General features: G+C 40.7%; 1 protein-coding gene across 1 annotated transcript in view; it reads left to right on the top strand.

Annotated features, from left to right (window-relative positions):
• The window catches only part of trpm3 (transient receptor potential cation channel, subfamily M, member 3), a 314,757-nt gene that overhangs the window by 195,590 nt on the left and 96,514 nt on the right, over positions 1-22,653 (top strand). Inside the window, exon 9 of the mRNA XM_059974756.1 lies at positions 19,136-19,208. Coding sequence (XP_059830739.1) covers positions 19,136-19,208 — 73 coding nt within the window. The remainder of the gene's footprint in view (positions 1-19,135; positions 19,209-22,653) is intronic.

Raw genomic sequence — 22,653 nt, 5'->3', positions numbered from 1 at the left:
GTAAATTGTGAATGAGATTCATATACTGATGTCTCTAACATCCCAGGAGACACTGCCCACCACTAAGAAAGGGACACATTTATTATTACTCTCTGTAATAAACAATTTGCTCGAGGAACTCAGCAGGTCAAGCTACATGAATGTGAGGAAAGAAAATTGTTTTGGATCTAAACCATTGACAGCAGAGGGCGGAGATGGCTACTTTAAAGAAGAGAAGATGAAGATGAGACAAGAGCCTAAGGTGATTACTGAACTAACTGCCTCCATCTGGTCTGTCCCCATTTAAAATCTACCTGACTCTGTGTCCCAACTCCACCCTTCCCCCTTCCCTACCTGGCTCATCATCCTTCAGCCCACCAGTCACCGTGGACTTCTATCTCACCACACCCCCTCTCCTCTTTTTAAAGACCATTTTACTTCTACACTCCCAGGCCTGATGTAGCTTTTCAACCTGAAAAGTCAACATGTTGCTTAGCTGATCAGTTGCTGTTCCAAGTCCCAGTATATGCAGTCACTTTTGCCTCTATTCGTTCTCTCTGCTTTCTGTCTGTCAATCAATTCCCAACCCATGTCCATGTTGTTATGGTACGCGCCCGACCATGCCAGCCTCCAGGGTTTTGATGTTTCAATTCTCCAGTGTATGCGTAGCTAGTGTTTTCCCTTTAAAGATTCTTGCCCACTCTGCTAACTGGCAGCCACATTAGGCACCAAGATTCGGATATTTAAAGAGTAAATGAGCGTAGGTTCGGTGCTCAATCATCAGCTCAGTTTTGGTTCAGTCTGCAATTGCATTTAGGATTTCTGTCATATTTGGATCCTCATCTCATCATGTTCTTGTCTAGCATCTAGTCAAGAACCCTGTTCTTGTCTCAGTCCTGAAATCATATCTCAATTCTAGTCTTGGATACTCCAGCACTATGGTCTTTACCATCCTCGCCTAAGCCTATCGTCACACATCCTTTGCCATTCTTTGTCAGAAGTTCTCACAGGCTTCCCACTCCTGCTGGCATGTACAAATGTAATTCCTGTTTTCATGTTCCTCCTTTTTTAACAGTGGGGTTACATTTACCAGCCTCTAGTCTCTAGGAACTGCTCCTACGGTCGAAAGAATTCTGGAAGATCACCATGAATGCATCCCCTACTTCGAGGACCACTTCCCAAAGAACTCTTAAGAAGAAGATTATCAGACCCAAATGATCTGTTACCTTTCAGCCCCATTCTTAATAATACCTCTTTATTAATAGTCACCTTCTGCAGTTTGTCCCCCTCTCCAGACAGTTGGTAGCTGAACATATTTGTGAAGTTATCTTGTTTTCTATCTGTCTTCCTTTTAATGTTCTTTTTCAAACTAAAGTACAAAATTCTAATAGTTTCTAGAAGAAACATGAAGCCAATGCAAGGTATATAGTAAAGAGCTAATTGTATTTACAGTACTTCCAGCTGGTGATTTGTAGGACTTCGAGTTACAAACTTCCCATGGGTCATAGTGTTTCCTTCTCTGACTGTATACTGCACTTTGGAAGTACTAGCCATGCTGGAGAACAGGTGTTGGTGCACCTGATCTCTCATTCTTCTGCTGGTGTCACTGAGGCAAAATATGGTTCCAAATCTACCTGAGCTGGGAACGCAGAGCTCTTCATTTCTGTCCACTGTGCCTCCCTAAGCTACATTGACAAACCTGAACCATTCATCTGAACAGGGCCACTGATCTTCATTAAAAAAGTAGATGATGGTTATGTTTTGTTTTACTCATTCTTTAATTCACTTTATATTTTTAGAACATGGAACACAGAACATCCAAAACATTACAGGTCCTTCAGCCCACAATATTGTCCCGACCATATAACCCACTCTAGAAACTGCCTACAATTTTCCTACCACATATCCCTCTATTTTTCTAAGATCTGTGTACCTATCTAAGATACTCTTAAAAGACCCTATTGGATCCACCTTAACCACCATCATCGGCAGTGCATTCCTCGCACCCACCACTCTCTGTGTAAAAAACTTACCTCTGACATTCCCCTTGGACCTATTTCCAAGCACCTTAAAACTATGCCCCCTCATGTTAGCCATTTCAGCCCTGGGAAAAGGCCTCTGGCTATCCACACGATCAATGCCTCTCATCATCTTATACACCTCTATCAGGTCACCTCTCACCCTCCACTGCTCGAAGGGGAAAAGGCCAAGTTCACTCAACCTATTCTCATAAGATATGCTCTCCAATCCAGGCAACATCCTTGTAGATCTCCTTTGCACTGTCTCTATAATATCCACATCCTTCCTGTAGTGAAGTGATCAGAAATTAACACAGTACTCCAAGTGGGGTCTAACTAAGGTCTTATATAGCTGTAACATTACCTCCCAGCTCTTGAACTCAATCCCACAGTTGATGAAAGCCAACACATCATACACCTTCTTAACAAAACTGGAAACCTGTGCAGCAGCTTTGAGTGTCCTATGGACATCGACCCCAAGATCTTGCTGATCCTCCACACTGCCAAAAGTCTTACCATTAATATTGTCTTCAAATTCGACCTACCAAAATGAATCACTTCGCACTTTTCTGGATTGAACTTCATCTGCCACTTCTCAGCCCAGTTCTGCATCCTATTGTTGTCCCTCTGTAACCTCTGACAACCCTCCAGTCTAGCTACAACACCTCCAAATTTTGTGTCATCAGCTAACCTACCCTTCTACTTCCTCATCCAGGTCATTTTTAAAAATCATGAAGAGGAGGGATCCCAGCACGAATCCCTGCTGACCATCACTGGTCACCGTCCTCCATGCAGAATGCGAACCATCCACAACCACCCTTTGCTTTCTGTGGGCAAACAAATTCTGGATCCACAAAGCAAGGTCTCTTTGGGTTCCATGCCTCATTACTTTCTGAATGACCCTCGCATGGGAACCTTATCAAATGCCTTACTGACATCCACTGCTCTACCTTCATCAATGTGTTTTGTTACATCCTCAAGTAATTCAATCAGGCTTGTAAGGCATGACTTGCCCTTGACAAAGCCATGCTGACTATCCCTAATGAGATTATGTCTTTTCAAATGCTCATAAATACTGCCTGTCAGGATCTTCTCCAACAACTTGCCCACCTCTGAAGTAAGACTCGCTGATCTATAATTTCCTGGGTTTTCTCTATGCCCTTTCTTGAACAAGGGAACAATGGTTGCAACCTTCCAATCCTCTGGTACCTCTCCCGTCCCTATTGATGATGCAAAGGTCATCGCCAAAGGCTCAGAAATCTCCTCCCTTGCTTCCCACAGTAGCTTGGGTTATATCTTGTCCAATTCAGGCAACTTATCTAACTTAATACCTTTCAAAAGCTCCAGCTCATTCTCTTTCTTAACGTCAATACACTCAAGCGTTTCAGTCCTCTCTAAGTCATCCCCACAATTGCCAAAATCCTTTTTACTGGTGGATACTGAAGTAAAGTATTCATTAAGAACCTCTGCTACCTGCTCCAACTCCATGCGCGTGTTTCCACTCGCTCCTGATTGGTCCTATTCTCACACGGCTTATCCTCTTGTTCTTCACATACTTGGGGTTTTCCTTAACCCTGTTCACCAAGGCCTTCTCATGGCCCCTTCTAGCTCTCTTTTTAGAATATAGAACAATAGATCATCTAAATCATTAATATATATTGTATGGAGAGAAAGCAGGTACAGGGTTCTGAGTTGGATGATCAGCCATGATCATACTGAATGGTGGTGCAGGCTCGAAGGGCCAAATGGCCTACTCCTGCACCTATTTTCTGTTAATACAGCACAGTATAGGCCCTTCAGCCTATGATGTTGTGTCGACCTCAAAACCTACTCTAAGATCAATCTAACCCTTCCTTCCTATATAACCCTTCATTTTTCTAATGTAATAGATGATAGATGCCACAAATTGTTCATAATTGAAACTGCTCTACATAATTCAAAAATGCCTTCATTGAGTTATGTTCACTTTAAGAGATGGTATCTGATGTAATGACATCGGTGAAAGGCAACTGCCTTTGGTAGGTTTGTAATGGAAGTAAAGAGCTGCAACATAAAATGACTCAGGCAATCCCAAAGTTACTAAGCAATATAATTACCAAACCGGTAACTTTGAAGCTGCGAAATTTTGGGAACAGTACACTACCACCTGGTTTGCACAGGCAGAAGCCCAGTTCATGCTGCAAAAAAGCACCATGAACAATATCAAATTTTACTATGCCGTAGCATCACTAAAGAGTTCCACTGTAGCCAGAGTTGTTTGTAACTAATCTATAAGTTTATTTTGTATTAATAATTTGTAGATATCTTTGTTTTAATTAATTATATAAGTGTTTCTAAATTTCTCTGGTCATTCAAAGATTGGGGGGGGGGGGGAATAGTTCAAAAGGTCTTTAACTTATTGAGAGCCATCTGGTAGGTCCAGGGTTGGTTCCACCACCTGAGTCCCAGTGGCTTCTTGAGGACAACTCTGCTGCAAGGCTTCATGAATGCTGGCTGCAAAAAGTAAATCAAACCATGGAATTTGTATGGTGTGGGATGTGGGAGGGGAACACGTTCTGGACCTGACCTACCTGAACTACAATTCAGGAAGTATTTCTGCTACTGAGCATCAGTTGATGCTTTTTGAAGTTGTAGGAGAAATGAAGGTCTGCAAGACAAATAGGACAGTGGCATTGAAGAAGCATTGAGATTAGTCATGATCTTCCTGAATGGCTTGGAGGGTCTTATGGACTTTTCTTGCCTTTTCCTCGGATATACTTTTCCTGTTGTTTCCTTTGCCTGTCTTCTGCACTATCCTCAACACCACATATCTTCATATCATCAGCAAACTTACTAACCCACCCATCTACATTTTCAGCCAGGTCATTTATATGCATCACCAGCAGAAGAGGTCCAGTACAGACCCCTGCAGAACACCACTAATTACAGAGCTCTAGCTAGCTGGTGGCGCAGTGACATCTGCGCCGGACTCCGGAGTGAAGGTTCCCGAGTTTGAACCCAGTCAGGCTGCTTCCGGACACACTTTCCATTCATGTCAGGTTGAGTGTTGAACTCGCAACTCAGCCTCGTAAAAAAAAACAACTGTGAGAAGGACGTGGGGGACCACTCACAGAATCTTTCCTCCAAGGCAACCACTTGAAAAAATAAGTTGCCATCAAGGCTCTGGCAGAGTAGGGCACACAAAAAGAAGTCCCTTCAACCACTACCCTCTATCTTCCACGATGGGAAAACCAGTTATGTATCCAAATAGCTAATTTACCATCGATCCCATGCATCTTAATCTTCTGGATGAGCTTCCCATGAGGGACCTTGTCAAATGCCTTACTAAAATCCACGTGCAGCAGCCACAGTTCTGCCTTCATCAGTCACCCTTATTAACTCGTCAAAAAACTCAAAGTTAATAAGACACGACTTGTCCCACACAAAGCCATGTCGGCTCACCCTAGTTCGACCAGAGTCCAGTGGGTACATTTGCAGGTGTTGTGGACTTCTGGGGGTAACCTGGCTGAACCCTCAGATAGGTTAGCCATGGTCATATTGAATGGTGGGGTAGGCTTGTGGGGCAAGTACCCAACTCCTGCTCCAATCTTCATGTGTTTTTAGGGGAAGGATTGTGACAGATTCCACGCACTGCTCAGTAAGATGGTTACATCAGGCTTAGGCATTCCTGAGAAGAATTGTAAGAGAAGTGTATAGGGGGGAGATACATTCTTTAAAATTGACAGATGTGAAATCCACTGGCACTTTCTCCTGATGGAGCAATTTCTGCAAATTGTTTCACATTTATAAAAATGTGAAACATTAATGTTTCTATAAAATATATAGAACAATACAACACAGGAATAGGCCTTTTCACCCAAAATGTTGGGTCAAACTAATTAAACTGGTAATCTCTTCTGTTACACAATGTCCATGTCTCTTCATTCTCTACACATTCTCATGCCAATCTAAGAGCCTCTTAAATGCCTCTTTTATATTTGCCTCCACTACCACTGCTGGCTGTGCACTTACTGTGTAAAAATAAAGTTTCTCCGCACAAGTCCTTCCAATTTAACCCTACCCCACTCCCCCACCTTAAATGAATGCCTCGTAGCACAGGGAACGGTGCTGACTCTTTCAAAGAGTTTGCTAATCCAACATTCTGCTCTGCTATTCCCCAATGTTCACATTATTTTTTCTCCTTCATATAGTTATCCAGTTCCTCTTTGGAAGACTTCTGAATTTGTTTCCTCTTTTCTGTCATTCAAACCCTGATGACAAAAATGGTTCACCTTTCTATAACTGGCAGCATTCTGCATTTGACTGGAAGTCTTAGGTAGCCTACAAAAATGATCAGATATGACCAGATCATTGCAGGTAGAAACATCCTCTCCCAGAACTCCTCTTTCACACACAGGCCTCAGTCCTCTTCGGCTTCACACCACAGATGCATTTTGGAGAGTGCACACTCTTTGTCAGACTGTTGTTGGCATCAGTTTTATCCAGTGGTCTCAAAGAACTCTGGTGTCTTTTCACTCGCAACATTCTCAGGGATGACTTGTTCCTTTTTTTGTCCTTCTGGATTTGTGCCCCATAGTTACAGCTGCTCAGCTATTTCCTCTTCCTAAACTCTATTTACAAGTGCAATAAGTCGACGACTCTGTGGTACATAGAATGATATATTGATTTCATTTTCCAAGGTCGAAACTTCAGGAACCCCCTTATCATTTTATTGGCAAACTATGTGAATATCACAGTCAGAAAGAAATTACTATCTACCCTTTTAATTCAGAATTAAAGATGGAAAATAGTATAGAATACATTTATGAATTGGATAGGATAGGCATAGTGCAGGGGATCCCAATCTGGGCTCCATGGACCCCTTGGTTAATGGTAAGGCTCTATGGCATAAAAAAGGTGAAAACTCTTGGTGTAGTGGGATACACTAGGATCCCAGCCCTTATGTGGGATTAGCATAGACAAGCATTGTGGTCAGCATGGACAAGGTGATCTAAAGGGACCTACTTCTATGTTTGTGCAATTTCAACATTCAGTGATTCAATATACTTGTAAGTAATGCTTGGTAGTGTATGGGAAGGAAGAAGGTTAGGAAAGCAGATCAAAGCTCAAGAAATGTCACTGGGTAACATACCATCTTCTCTCTGAGCCAGAATGTTTTATGTTCAAATCTCACTCTGGAGAGCTGACCATGAAGATCTGGACAGAGCCTCCAATGCAACCCCAGTGGAGTGCTGAGCTGTTACAAGGTCCCTGTGTCCTCCCATAAGTGAATGTAAAAAGTGCTTTTACCACAACTTTAACTGAGATCTAGGGATTTTAACTGGTGTCCTGCCTAATGTTTATCTCCAACTCTACAGTTTGTTCAAGCTTTTCCTACATTTCCAGAGCGATATCACTTTGGAAGTACATCATTGGCAGAATAACATTTTATGATATTTTAGAAAAGCAAGGTCTTTGTTTCATCACTTTCATTAAATTCCTTAGCTGTTCAGGAAGGGTGCCAGGCTGCTTCCAGGGTCCTTAAACTGGTTATCAAAATAAATTATTTTTTCTCCAAATCTTATCGTAAATCATCTGATATCATGGAAGAATTCAACATCCAGGTTGATTAGGTACATCAGATTGGGAATGGATCTCAAGAGAGTGAGTTTGTTGCATACCTAACAGATGGCTTTTTAGAGCAATTTGTCATTGAGCCTACTACAGGATCAGCTATACTGGATTGGATGTTTGTTATGAACCAGATTAGGGATCTCAAGGTAGAAGAACCCTTAGGAGGCAGTGATCACAATATGATTGAGTTCAACTTGACTTTTGACAGGGAGAAAATAAAGTCTGACATAGGAATGTATCAGCAGAGTAAAGGAAACTATAGTCGTAGGAGAGACGAGTTGGTCAAAGTAAATTGGAAGGAGGGGCTAGCAGGGATGATAATAGAGCATCAATGGTGTGAGCTTCTAGGAAAACTGAGGAAGGTGGAGGATAACTATATTCCAAAAGCAAAGAAATACTCAAGTGGCAAAATAGCACAACCGTGGCTGACAAGGGAAGTCAAAGCTAATGCCAAAGCAAAAGAGAGGGCATACAACAAAGCAAAAATTAGCATGAGACAGAGGATTGGGAAGCTTTTAAAAACCTACAGTTAGCAACTAAAAGATTCATTAGGAGTGAAAAGATGAAATATGAAAGCAAGCTAGCAAACAATGTCAAAGTGGATAGTAAAAGCTTTTTCAAGTATGTAAAAAATGAAAGAGAGACGAGAGTGGATATAGGACTGTTAGAAAATGAGGCCGGAGAAATGATGGGGGACAAGGAGATGACAGGTGCACTAAATGAGAATTTTGCATCAGTCTTCACTGTGGAAGACATTAACAGTGTGCCAGATGTTGAAGGGTGTGAGGGAAGAGAAGTGAGGGCAGTTACTATAACAATGGAGAAGGTGGTCAAAAAGCTGGAAGACCTAAGGGTGCATAAGTCATGCAGAATAGATAAACAGTAAACAGCACCCTAGGTTTCTGAAACAGATTGCAGTAGAAATTGTGGAGGCATTAGTAATGGTCTTCCAAAAATCATTGGACTCTGGGATACTATTTGTAAATAATATAGAGAGAGTGCAGAGCAGAATTACAAGGATGCTACCTGGATTGGAGAGCATACCTTATGAGAATAGTTTGAGTGAACTCGGCCTTTTCTCCTTGGAGCGACAGAGGATGAGAGGTGACCTGATGGAGGTGTACAAGATGATGAGAGGCAGTGATCATGTGGCTGGTCAGAGGCTTTTTCTCAGGGCTGAAATGGCTAACACAAGAGGGCATAGTTTTAAGGTGCTTGGAAGTGGTACAGAGGGGATGTTAGGAGTAAGTTTTTCACACAGAGAGTGGTGGGTGTGTGGAATACATGCCAGCAATGAGGGTGAAACCGATACAACAGGGTCTTTTAAGAGACTCCTAGATAGATGCATGGAACTGAGGAAAATAGAGGGCTATGCAGTAGGGTAATTCTAGGCAGTTTGTAGAGAAGGTTACAAAGGGCTTGTAATGTGCTGTAGATTTCTATGATTCTATTATTCTATGATTCTGGCATGGTGCCAGAGGACCAGAAAATTGCAAATGTCACTCCACTTTAAGAAAGGCAACAGAAGGGAAATTATAGACCAATTAGCCTGACCTCAGTGGTTGGGAAGAGGTTGGAGTCAATTGTTAAGGATGATGTTATGGAGTACTTGGTGACAAGGAACAAGATAGGACTAAGTTAGTGTGGTTTTCTAAAGGAAAAATCTTGCCTGATGAACATGTTAGAATTCTTCGAGGAGATTACAAGCAGGGTAGATAAATGGGATGCAGTAGATGTTGTATGTTTGGACTTTCAGAAGGCCTTTGACAAGGTGCCAATGAAGCTGCTTACCAATTAAAGAGCTCATGTTATTACTGAAAAGTTACTAATGTGGTTAGAGCATTAGCTGATTGGTAGGAGGCAGCAAGTGGGAATAAAAGGATCCTTTTTTGGTTGGCTGCCAATGACTAGTGGTGTTCCACAGGAGTTAGTGTTGGGACCACTTCTTTTTATGCTATTTATCAATGATTTAGATTATGGAATAGGTGGCTTTGTTGCCAAGTTTACAGATGATATGAAGAATGGTGGAGGGGCATGTAGTGTGGAGGAAACTGGAAGGCTGCAAAAGGACTTAGACAGATTAGGAGAATGGACAAGAAAGTGGCAAATGAAATACAATTTGGAAAATGCATGTTCATGCTTTTTTTTAGTAGAAATAAATGTGCAGACTATTTTCTAAATGGGGAGAAAATCCAAAAATATGAGATGCAAATAGTCTTGGGAATTCCTGTGCAGCACACCCTAAAGGTTAACTTGCAGGTAGAGTCAGTGGTGAGGAAGGCAAATGCAATGTTAACATTCATTTCAAGAAGTCTAGAGTACAAGAGCAGGGATGTGATGCTGAGGCTTTATAAGGCACTGGTGAGGCATCACCTTGAGTATTGTAAACAATTTTCGGCTCTTCAGATGTACTAGCCTTGGAGAAGGTTCAGAGGAGGTTCACTAGAATGTTTCTGGGATTGAAAGAGTTATATGAGGAACATTTGATAGTTCTGGGTCTGTGCTCACTGGAATTTAGAATGATGAGGGGGAGATCTCATTGAAACCTTTCAAATGTTGAAAGACCTAGACATATGTTGAAAGGATGTTTCCCGTGGTGTGGGACTCTAGGACAAGAGAGCATAGCCTCAGGATAGAGGGGCGTCCATTTAAAACTGAGATGCGGAGAAATTTCTTTAGCAGAGGGTGGTGAATTTGTGGAATTTGTTACCACGGGAGGCTGTGAAGTCCAGCTCAAAAGGGCGTATTTAAGGCAGATCTTGATAGGGTCTTGATTGGCATGGCATCAAAGGTTGTGGGGAGAAAGCCAGGAAGTGGGGCCATGGAGGGAAGAAAGGATCAGCCATAATTGAATAGCAGAGCAGACTCAATGGGCCAAATGGCCTAATCCTGCTCCTATGTCTTATGTAATATCTAACAAAATACACAATACAGAATTATTTTCCCAGCAAAACTCACTCATTTCAATTGTTTTTTTTCCAGTAATTTAGGCACATATTTTAATGTAAATAAACGCAAGTGATTTATAAATATATTAGCCAAACTTAATGTGATATTTATTAGTCATTTCTTAGGGAAAGGACTATAAATATTTAATTAGATGAGTATTAAAGGTTAGTCATGTACAGGGAATCATAAGTATAGTCATTGGCATTATTGCAGATAGATACACTTAAGGAATTACTCTGAATCTCCATGTAATTATATCTGGTTTACAAGGGATTATGCTTTGCCTCGTTTGTGTGGGATTGTTTAGTGTTTTGTGAGCTCCTCTTCCCTCTGTCACCGCCACTTCCCACTGCCTCTGCATACCTCTGCAAGTCACGGACATGTACTGTCACTGTAAGTGACCTGTTCAAATATTCAAGCACTTTTACACACGATATGTAGCGTTCCTTTCTGACAGGCTGGCTTCTGTTCTGGCAGCTCCTGATTTTCCAAAACCCATATTTTACTCTTAGTTCATCTCACTCCTTCCTATCTCTGTAATCTCCTCCAACTCTCAAAATCTGCCTCCTCCAATTGCGGCACCTCACAGACTTCCAAGATCCCTATAACTAATTTGCTTCTTCAAGCTTCTGATATCCTGTCCTAATATCACTTTAGTTTGTTCAGTGTCAGATTTTATTCAATGAAACATTTTGGGAGAGTACATTAAAGGTGCTATATAAGTGCAAGGGTTTATTGTTGAATTATACATTGAAAGCCTCAGGCCATCAGTAATGCAGTGATCAAATGGATTTCTATTTCCCGAAATATGTGACGCAGACCCACATCACACTTTGCACACAGGTAAAACTTTGTTGTTTGTCATAAATGTATCATATGCTAGTTCAGAAATCCCTCCATGTTACAGAATTAATAGTCATTGTATACACAGCTAATGGGAATAAATATATAGGACACTGAAAGCAATCTCCTCTGGATTTGCTGATAAATTATTGAGATGACCTTTTCACCGAACAAGCTGCTGCAACAAACTCTACAGATTCTGAAAGCCTCAGGAAAGAAAATATGCCGGAATGATTAGCAGGTCAAGAAAGAGGATTGCATTTATGGCATACCCTTTATATCTCTTTCAGAACAGCCCTTTCAACTGTGAAGAATAGTTACTCTCCAATGTTAGTAACAACGGCAGTGTATTTATATGTAGCAAGCTCATTAAAAACAGTGAGGATATCTCCAGATGGATAGTCTGATTAAAAGCATTTTTACATTAAATAACGACATAAAAAACAACTGTACCTGTCTGCCTCACATAACTATGTCAATTATTAATGTATTAATTGAAAGAAATCAGTGCCAGTAGTTAATTCCCAAAGAGAAGTAAATTTCTAATGGTGGACAATTTTACAAGTCAGTTACGACATAAAACATATGGTCTGTATCACCGAGAAGCAGGCCATTCAGCCTAACTGGTCATTATTTTCCTCAACCCAAGCCTGCCCTCACCGCTCTTCATCTCCCACTTCCAGCATTTCCTTTCCATTTCTTTACCCCTTGCTTGGTTATCCAGCTTCCTCCCTGTTGTCCACCCCAACCACTTCCTGTGGCAAAGAGGGGCCAGTGTCAGGAAGGATATAGTCATACACTTTGGTGGAAAAAAATAAAAGCATAGACTATTTTCTAAACAGGGAGCAAATTCAAAAACGCAAGGTCAAAGGGAGTTGGGAGACCTTGTCCAGGATTCCCTAAATGTTAATTTGCAGGTTGAATCAGTGGTGAGGAAGATGAATGTAATGATGCCATTAATTTCAAAAGGTCTAAAATATAAGATCAAGGATGTAATGCTGAGGCAGTATAAGGCTCTGGTGAGGCCTCACTTGGAATAATGTGAGCAGTTTTGGATCCCTTATTTTAAAAAGGATGTGCTGACGTTGGAGAGGGTTCAGAGGAGGTTCACAAGAATGATTCCAGGAATGAAAGCATTATCAAGTGAGCCACAATTGAAGGCTCTGGGCCTGTACTCACTGAATTAAGGATGAAAAGGGACCTTATTGAAACCTGTCAAATTTTGAAAGGCCTCAATAGATGTGAAGAGGATGTTTCCCTTGGTGGGGGACACTAGGACTAGAGAGCCCAGCCTCTAAATAAAGGAATGGCCATTCAGAACGGAGATGAGGAGGAATTCATTTAGCCAGAGGGTGGTGAATCTGTGGAATTCATTGCCACAGGCAGCTGTAGAGGCCAGGTCACTGGGTGCACTTAAGGTGGAGTTTGACAGGTTCTTGACTAGTCAGGGCATGACAGGTTATGGGGAGATGGCAGAAGAATGGGATTAAAAGGGAAATAGATCAGATATAATGAAATGGCAGAGCAAACTCGATGGGCCAAATGGCCTAATTCAGTTCCTTTGCCTCATGGTCTTATGGTGCGAATTTATTACTCCCACTGCTCTCTAGGTAAAGAAGTTTCTCCTGAATTTATGACCTTGAACTGATGGCTGAGAAGGCTTTAGAGCAAGTGCAGGATCCTTGCAAGTAGAAAGACTCCCACCACAGAGCTGATCACCCACACTCAAATCTCAGCTCTCTCAGGCTGCAGTTTGGTGAACACACACTGTTTGTTGGACTAAAGTATCCCCCGGAAGTTTAAACTTCTGTATGTCTGTTTAATCAAATATTTTCATAAGCTTCTGCATGTCTGTTTCATAATCTTAAAGCCCTAGAGCAGGTTATCGCTGTATCATCTCTCCTCTACCAAAATGAGTAGCAGCTTGGTTAGTCTTCCTTGACAGTTCTGTTACTGTTCTGCTGAATTGTTTTTGTATTCCTTTAATTGTCCTTCTATCCTTTGTATCAATACACCTATAATTAACAAAGTAGCTTGTTAATATTACATGGAAATACAGAGAGTGATTAGTTAATTCAAATGATAGAAAGGTAATTCCTGCTTGACATTTGCATCACGTTATTAATCCAACTGGCATTTTGCTCCTCAATCTTCAAAGGACTATGATTCATCATCTTATTTTCTAGTCCTGTCAATTACCCAAAGTTTCAAAACAATTCTGCTTGATTTTCAAATATGGAATCATTTCCATATTTATTGAACTAAAGAGATACGTGTCAAATGCAGCCCTCATTTTTTCACTGAAGTTTCTTTATATGTATTTTAAGTATCCAAGCTCTTATTTTTTGTTCATCTGGACAGTGACTTATGAAGATAGCATAAAATTAAGGAGGAAATAGTGTTAGTATCTATTGATTCTAAGGAGCATGTAGCACAAATAAATGCAACCATTGTAGAGGAAACCGGTGGTTTGAATATGCTGGGAAATGCAGGCAGTTCCCTGTCAAACTCCCAGCATATCTACACCCCTGGATCCCAGCCAATGGATTTCCAGCAAGTTCAGGGCCTCCTCACTAAGCAAAAGTCCTGATATTACTGGCGTAGGTTTCCAGAACCTCTCATGAAGTTTAGAAGACGAGCATAAACTTGCTGAATTTGTCATCCCTTAGGGTGAGTTCGGCTATTGAATCTTTACAAGTTAGAACTCAGGAATGAACAGCAAACACATTCATTTTGAATCCACAGGAAGAACAACTAAGAGGTAATTATAAGGTATCATTTCTTATTCTTTTTAATTTTATAGTTATCAAAATGTTTGTGTTTATAAGATATAACGATTTTTTGAAAAATATTAACATTTTAAAAATTTAATTTTTAAAATTTATTTCTAATCAAGTTTTTGAATGTTTCTGCTTGTTAGGAACACTCAGAAACATCTGTGACCATTGACAGCTTTGACAGTCAGCCAACCCAATGGCCTGGCAAAGCTGGCTGTCAAAATTCACCACTGGCACTGACCTACTCACATATGCCAACATTACAAGTGCAATAAAACCTACTCACATGCATCAATGCTACAAGTGCAGTGTTGTATCAGTGGATTTTTTTCCAAGAGAAAAGATTTTTTTTTAATTCAGTACGTCTCTGGTCCAAAATCGGACAGTCAATAGAGCATTAATGGCATTCTGATTTTAAGGAGAATATTTCTGAATCTGCACTTACGTAAAGAAGATAGTTCGCGGTGTAATATTTTTAAGCACAGTCATTCAGCCCAGCTGATTTGTGCTGGTATTTATCTTCCACGTGAACCTCCACCCATCTGCTGCTCATCCATTGCTGTATCAGTGGAAGCATTGGTGTTGAGTGGGGCTGCAGTCCCAGCTCAAGCATTCAAGCAGAACAATTCAGGCTAATGTTTGACTGTGCTGTACTTTAATCAATACCACCTTTCTCAGTACCCACACCGAAGAGGGTGCTACTATGAGGTAACATCCAGCTAAGGTCTCAAGTGAGTATAAGATCCCAGAGCACTACTTTAAAGAACAGAAACCTCTCCCTGGTCTCAAAACCAACATTTATTAGACAATTAACATCACTAAAATAGGTGATTATCACCACATTTTCTCCATTTCCCATATGTCCTTGCACCCGTCTTCCACTGCCATAATAGTGACAGAGTCCCTCTTGTCCTTACCTACCACCCGATCAAACACATTATCCTCTGCAACTTCCGCCATCTCCAGAAGGATCCTTTCCCTAAACATATCTTTACCCCCACCCTGCTTTCTGCAGGGATCGCTTCCTCCATGCTAAGCGATACACCTGCCCATACAGCTCCTCCCTCACCTCCATTCAGGGCCCCAAACAGTCTTGCAGCTCAGGCAACACTCCATCTGCAAATCTATTGGGGTCATCTAATGTGTCCAGAGCTGCAGATGCAGCCCCCTCTATATTGCCATAAATTGGGGGACCACTTTGTTGAGCACCTCTGCACCATCCACTACAAGCGAGATTTACCGATGACCAAACATTTTAATTCCCATTCCAACATGTCAATCCATGGCACCCACTTGAAGTTGGAGGAGCAACACCTTATATTCCATCTGGGTACCCTCCAATCTGGTGGCATGAATATCAATTTCCCCTTCCAGGGAACAAATTTCACCCTCCTTCCCCTATTCCCCACTCTAACCTTTCACTTCTTCTCACCTGCCTATTACTTCCCTCTGGGTCCCCTCCTCCTTCCCTTTCTTCTATTCTCCGCTTTCTTCTCCTATCAGACTCTTTCTTCTCCAGCCCTTGACTTTTCCACCCACGTGGCTTCATCTATCTGCATCCAGCTAGCCTCTTTCTCCTTCCCCCCCACCCCAGCATTTTATTTAGGTATCTTCCCCCTTCCTTCTCAGTCCTGGAGAAGGGTCTTGGCATGAAACGATGCCTGTTCATTCTTTTCCATAGATGCTGCCTGCCCTGCTGAGTTCCTCCAGCATTTTGTGTGTGTTGATTTGGATTTCCAGCATCTGCAGACTTCCTCATGTTTGTGATTTATGCCTCAATATTTGTTGGAATTTGTTATGCATAAATTTTCTGCCCATATATCCTTCATTATAGCCAAAACAACATTTTAGAGATTTGCTTTATTGGCTGTAAGGTTCGTTGGATATCCAGAAACATAAACACAAGTCAAATTTTCATTTTCTCCCATAGCTAAAAAGTGTAAATGCTTGCAAAGGGTCATATTCAGAGGCAAGAAATTTGTCATAAAACATATTTCCTCTTTTATCATTGCATTTCACACAACAATGAGCAGTTGCTGTTTCAACTAATATAATTGCTTTTTCTTGAGAACCAATTTAACACTGCAAAAGATACACACTCTAACGTTGTAACACAATAGCAATAAAGTATTGAATGGATTCCATGCTGTGTGTCTAATGTGGCTCCAGGGCTCATTCCATTGTCCGCAAAATCCATATAAAAGTAATTAGTTGTCTCATGTTGAATACTTGCCTGTAGAAATAGCTTATTTTCTTTCGTTCTCCTTATTAGCTTCTGCACTTACAAAATATAACTGATTGCTCTGCAAATGATTTGTGGTATTTCATTAAGTGGAATTAGAACTGTAGTTACTGCATGGTACTGCTCTGAAAGCTTATGGATATTATGGGTCATGCTGGCGTGAGGTAACTCATGTCACATAATCTTCAACCTAGTCCTTGTTTATAGTCCAGGTGTTTTCCCTGTAAGATAGCACTTCCTAAGCATCTTTCAGGATGCTACAAGACACTTTATAGATAAATGCGCTTCTTTTGGGGTGCAGTCCAGAAAGCAGAGCAGCAAGTTCCTACCATGGTAGTGCTAGAGTTTGGTAGTTTAGTGTTGTTGATTTTGGGTGCAAATACGGGCTCCATGATACACAGGTGAACTCTCCTGCTCTTCTTTGAAGTAATCCCAGGGGATTTGTTACATCTACCTGCAGATGTATAGGATGGAGGGTATTTGTCGCATCTAAAGAGGCAGCTCTGAAAATGCAGTAGTATAGGAGTGCCAGCTGTTGTGGGCCAAATCAAAGGTGGTGACAAATCAGCATAAAGGAGGGAGATTGAATGGTGCCACAACAACAACCTCTCACTCATTGTCAGGAAGACCAAAGAGCTGATTATTGACTGCAGGAGGAGGAAACTGGAAGTCCATGAGCCCATCCTCATTAGGGGATCAGAGATGAAGCAAATCGGCAACTTGAAAATCCTTAGCGTTATCATTTCAGAGGATCGGTCCTGAGCCCAGCACGATATTGTCATTACAAAGAAGGCACAGCGGTGCATCTAATTTCTTAGAACTTGGTGCAAATTCAGCATGGAATCTAAAACTTTGACAAACTTCTATATATGTGCAATGGAGAATAAACTGGCTGGTTACAGCAAAGCCTGGTACGGGAACAACAATGCCCTTGAATGGAAAATCTTACAAAGAGTAGTGGATACAGCACAGTCTATCACAGGTAAAGCTCTCCACATCATTGAGCACATTTACAAGGATCACTGTGGCAGAAAAGCAGCATCCATCATCAAGGACCCCAGCATCCAGGTCATGCTCTCTTCTATCTGCTGCCATCAAGGAGGTACAGGAGCCTCAAGACCTGTACCAATAGGTTCAAAAACAATTATAACCCCTCAACCATCAGGCTCCTGAATCAGAGGGGATAACTTCAGTCATCCCAATACTGGAATGATTCCACAATCTATGGACTCACTCTTAAGGACTCATGTTCTTGATATGTATTGCTTATTTATATACTGTATTATTTTTCTTTTGTATTTGTACAGTTTGTTGTCTTTTGCCTGTCTTTATCGTGTGCAGTTTTTCATTGATCCTCTTGTGTCTTTTTGTATCTACTGTGAATGCCTGCAAGAAACTGAATCTCAGTGTAGTAAATGGTGACATATATGTACTTAGATAATAAATTTACTTTGAACTTTGAACCTAACCATTTGAATCAAAGGTAAGACCATCATAAACTATACATTGCAGGTAACGCTTCTGTTGCAGGCATGTTGGGTTCCTAGAAAATAGTCCATATCACATTTTTTTTAAACATGGAGTCCTATCATGTGCCTATGCATCAGAAAGTAAAAGCTGGAAGAAATACAATTTGGGTTTGTTTAATTGCTATTATCTGCATACATTTCTTATGAGTGAATTTTTATTCTGTATCCCAGATATTTTAGTAGCAATTTGTGAATCCCATAACAGCAAATTTCTGTTACCTGAACTACTGTAATGTGGGAATCACCTGTATCCATTTCTGCTATTCAGAGCAAGTAGTAACACTTGGCCTCAATTCACCATCATGATTGTTGATGTTCACTCAGAAAATGAACATTTCTCCAGATAGGATTTTAAATTTTTCTAGACTCAGAAAATGAACATTTCTGCAGATGGGAATTTAAATTTTTCTAAACTGATACCCTCATCAGGGTTGAAATAAATATTCCTTGGAATTTTAAAAGATGAAGAAGTAAATTATTTCTGTAATATAAAATCACTCCACTGGTTGTGGATTTTCTCTCTCCATGTCTCTCCTTTCTGTTCTATCATGAATTGTAGTTACTTTGGCTGCATTTCCAATGAGTAGGGATATCCCAGGTGGATTGTAAAGAAATTAATAGGGGTAGGCTCAGTTCCAACAGAGTACAGGAGGCAGAATCCACTGATGTTCCAGACGTTAACAGAGGGTGAGGTTTTATTCCAGATGCACCAAACCAAATTAAATTAGGAGTTGTTGAGCCTCCAGGATAATGGCTTCATCTCCAGGAGTTTGTTCAGAAAGCAGAACTATCAGTGGCATTCAACATTATCATCTTTGTTAGTTTTACCAGTGCTGGCGACAGGGGCCGGCAGGTTCTTTGGCTGACAGCCAATGAGGAACTGACCACAATTCAGAGTCTGTGCTTCCTGATTGACCTTGCTGAGGGTGGAGAGATTGAATGTCTAGAGCACAGAGCATTTGGGAGCAGATGTTTGAGGAAGCATGTCTATTGATGGATTGTACACCCAACAAGAGTTAGCAACTCTGGTGTATGCAGCTATTTCACAAACTCAACAGGTTATCTGAGATAGGTGATATTGATGGTTTTGTGATCTCCTTCATGGATTCAACAAAGTTTACCATAGTTGTATGTTTAGATCCCATAAATAGTACAGCAAGCTTTAACTTTCCTATCAATTTTCAGATTACAGTCTTCAGAATGGGCTCAGAGGGACATCAGGACATTGATTTGGCTATTCTAACAGCACTCCTTAAAGGTAATAGTTGCCCTATGTACCACTGTACCTCAACAAATCTAATGCATTATTCTTGTCATGTATGATTAAACTTTCCTCTCTCAGTAATTTCTTCTGACCCTAGAATGCTCCACAGTCTCGACTCTCCCCAGTTCTGTTGTGTTATACTTTGCCAGTTTTAATGCCACCACTAGAGGTGGCAAACCTTTCTGAGAGTGTGCATCCGAGTGAGTGATAATTTTCTAAAGTAATTGTCTTGCATGCCATGGTAATTTTGAGCTAAAATTATCATTCATTAATAAATTAGTAACAATAATTATAAATATTTTAAGGAAAAAGGATGTGTCCTGTTGCTTATTTGTGTGCATTCATTGTTTTATTAATAAAAGTATAATACAGATTAAAATTTCTGCAGCACTTTAGAAAACCTGTTCAAAATTATTAATATTAATCTTTTAAAACAACATTGAAAAATAAGTATTCATGGAGGAAGTAAATTACATATATTTACTGTTATTTTTTGCTGAATATCCTGTATTCACTAACAAGAGCCATACAAAAGCAAAGCAAAGCCATTACCAAAAGACTCAGCCGTTCATTATCAAAATACTGATGTGTTCACCAGGTCTGTGAGGATTGCAAAATGTATCATTCAGCGTCATGAGTTCTTACAACTGTCTAATTGGCACCAAGCTGGTACAAGGCACTTCCTGTGAAAGCATCTCAGTGCTCTTGGATTGTTTAAAAAGATATCATTTAATGCTTCATTTGGCAGTAGAGATGATCATTATGTATTTTTATATTATGGCTGGACATGCTATCTATAGCATCTGTGCCATGGGTTCGCCACCTTTGACCTGCCCCATCACTCTGCCTTCAGTTGCTCAGGTCTGGAAATACAACCCTAAGCCTCTCCACCTGTCTGCTCTGTCCTTAAAATCTACCTATTTAACCACGATTTTTATCACCTGATCCACTCCCATTGTGCCAAGCTTTGTATAATAGTTGTGAAAAGCCTTGCGGTGTTTCATCAGGATAGAGGTCTGATAATCTGATGACAACCAGGACACTGGTAACGCTGGTCTAACAGATTGCACAGACTATGCATGTTACTAATATTAATGCCTTATTGTACATTTACCTTGGTTTTTATGGTGCAATAATAAGCTTCACAGTGAAGCAGTTAAGTTAAAAGGGATGAGGGGAACCATGGCTCCAGCAAGTGAAACCAGAGCATGGGAACAAGTGCCCCAGTGAATGGAAAGGGAACACAAGAGCCACGGTCTTAGTGTATTAAAGAGAACATGTGATCCAGGACTTTGGTGAATGAAAACTGGAGTTCTGGTGTGTCAAATGGAGCAGAGAACATCGAACTTAAAATAATTCAGTTTAGTACAGGCCCTTGAGCCCAGGACATTGTGTCGACCTTTTAATCTATTCCAAAATTAATCTAACCCTTCTTCCCACATAGCCTTCTAATTCTCTTTTATCAATATATCTATCTAATAGTCTTCTGAATTTCCCTAGTATATCTGTCCCTACCACCAACCCTGACAACACATTCCATGCTCTTACCACTCTCAGTATAAAAACCGACCTCTGACGTCCCCCTTATATTTTCCTCCAATCACCTTAAAATGTGTCCCCTTGATAACTTCATAAAATGTCACGAGGCTTTTCACAACAATCACATAAAAATGCTGCCCTGGGAAAAGGTGTTGGCTTCTACATTACGGCCTTTATCGTCTTATACACCTCTATCAAATTGCCTCTTATCCTCCTTCATTCCAAAGAGAAAAACCCTAGCTTGCTCAACCTTTCCTCATAAGACAGCATTCTGGTAAGTCACCCCTGTACCCTCTCTAATGCTTCCACATCCTTCCCATAATATGGTGTCCAGAATTGAATGCAATACTCCAAATGTAGTCTAACCAGAGCTGTAACTGTATCTCACAGCTTTTGAACTCAATCCCCTGACTAATTAAGACCAACACACCATACATCTTCTTAAGCATCCTATCAACTTGTACAGAAACTTTGAGGGATCTATAGACTTGGACCTCAAGATTCCTCTGTTGTTTCACACATATTGATAAGAAAAAGGTATAGAACCCATACGAGAAGTCAACTATTTGGCCAATACTAGGTTTTGTTCTCTAACAACCTTCATCCTACTCCACTCCATTTCAGTCATCAGCTCAGTACCTCAATTCATGTTTGCTCGAGTTCATTCGCCTTCTCTTTAATTTCTCCCTTCCCTCTCAACCACTCCCGGGGTGGTGAGTTCCAAGTTCTCACCATGTCCTGGGTGGAAAAAAAGTTCTCCTGAATTCCACTTTATGTTTACTCATGACTAACACCTAGTTCTGCCGTGGCACAAAGCAAAACGTTCCGAATGGAGTGCTTGTACGTCAAAAGTTTAGGGTGGAATTCAGAAGGAAGGCCACTGGAGTAGAGTGGTGAAATTCAGGGATTTGCAGGAACCACTATTAGAGCAATGCAGTGATGTACGCTCTGTGCAGGAAGGACATTGACAGAGGGCTGTTTTTGACTCTGCATTTATGAATATACAGATTGAGTAAACTCACCCATTAATGTTTGTTACGTCCCTTTCCTCCTGAGGCTTGGCAGTAGTCTTTAACAGTCTTGTTAGTCAACTGCCTTTCCAATCTGTTTCTGCACAAAGCAGCAATGTAGATAAAAATGTAACCCCTTCAGCATATTAGGTCAATCTGTCATAGACTGTGGTAGTAGTTCCATATCATATGCAAAGTATTAAAAAAATCAATCAAATTGATTGGCCACGCTAAGTCCCTTATCTAGTCCACACATACTGTGGCCTGTTCAAGGTCTATACAAAGATGAGGCACAGGATGAAAAGATGCATTTACATTTCTGTTATATGCATTCAAAAATTATGCACGCAAGAGGAACTGATTAAAGTGAATCCACATGACAGGATTTAAACAATTTCACATCGTTACAAAGCAATAGACAGTCTGTGCAAGAACAACATTGTGTTGCCTACAAATATCAAGTGTTCCTAATTTGTCATAGAGAGCAGTAGCCTTCAAGCAGAATTTTTCAGTGGTAGATGCCATCATTACTCTCTGAAACTATCAGCTTTCAGATTTCCATGCGTGGTTCATTGCAGAAATTCCAGGATTGCTGTCAGTGCTCCAATGCACATTCAGAGGATGTACCATTTTCACAGCACAATCATGAAGAAAGTTTCTGGAACCTTTGTGAATTTAATTTATTTATGAACACAAGAAAATAGGACTGGCAGTCAGCTACCAGGGCCCTCCACCATTCCATCATTTTTTATCCCTCTCAACTCCATTCTCCTGCCTTCTCCATGTAACCGTTGACATCCTTACTAAATATATCCAATGACTTGCCTCCACAGCTGTCTGTAGCAGTGAATTCTACAGTGAATTCATCACCCTCTGACTTTAGAAATTCC

Source organism: Hypanus sabinus, chromosome 7, assembly GCF_030144855.1.
Source record: "Hypanus sabinus isolate sHypSab1 chromosome 7, sHypSab1.hap1, whole genome shotgun sequence".
NCBI lineage: Eukaryota > Metazoa > Chordata > Chondrichthyes > Myliobatiformes > Dasyatidae > Hypanus > Hypanus sabinus.
The sequence above is the reverse complement of the archived record's forward strand: the minus strand, read 5'-3'. Positions and strand labels throughout refer to the sequence as shown.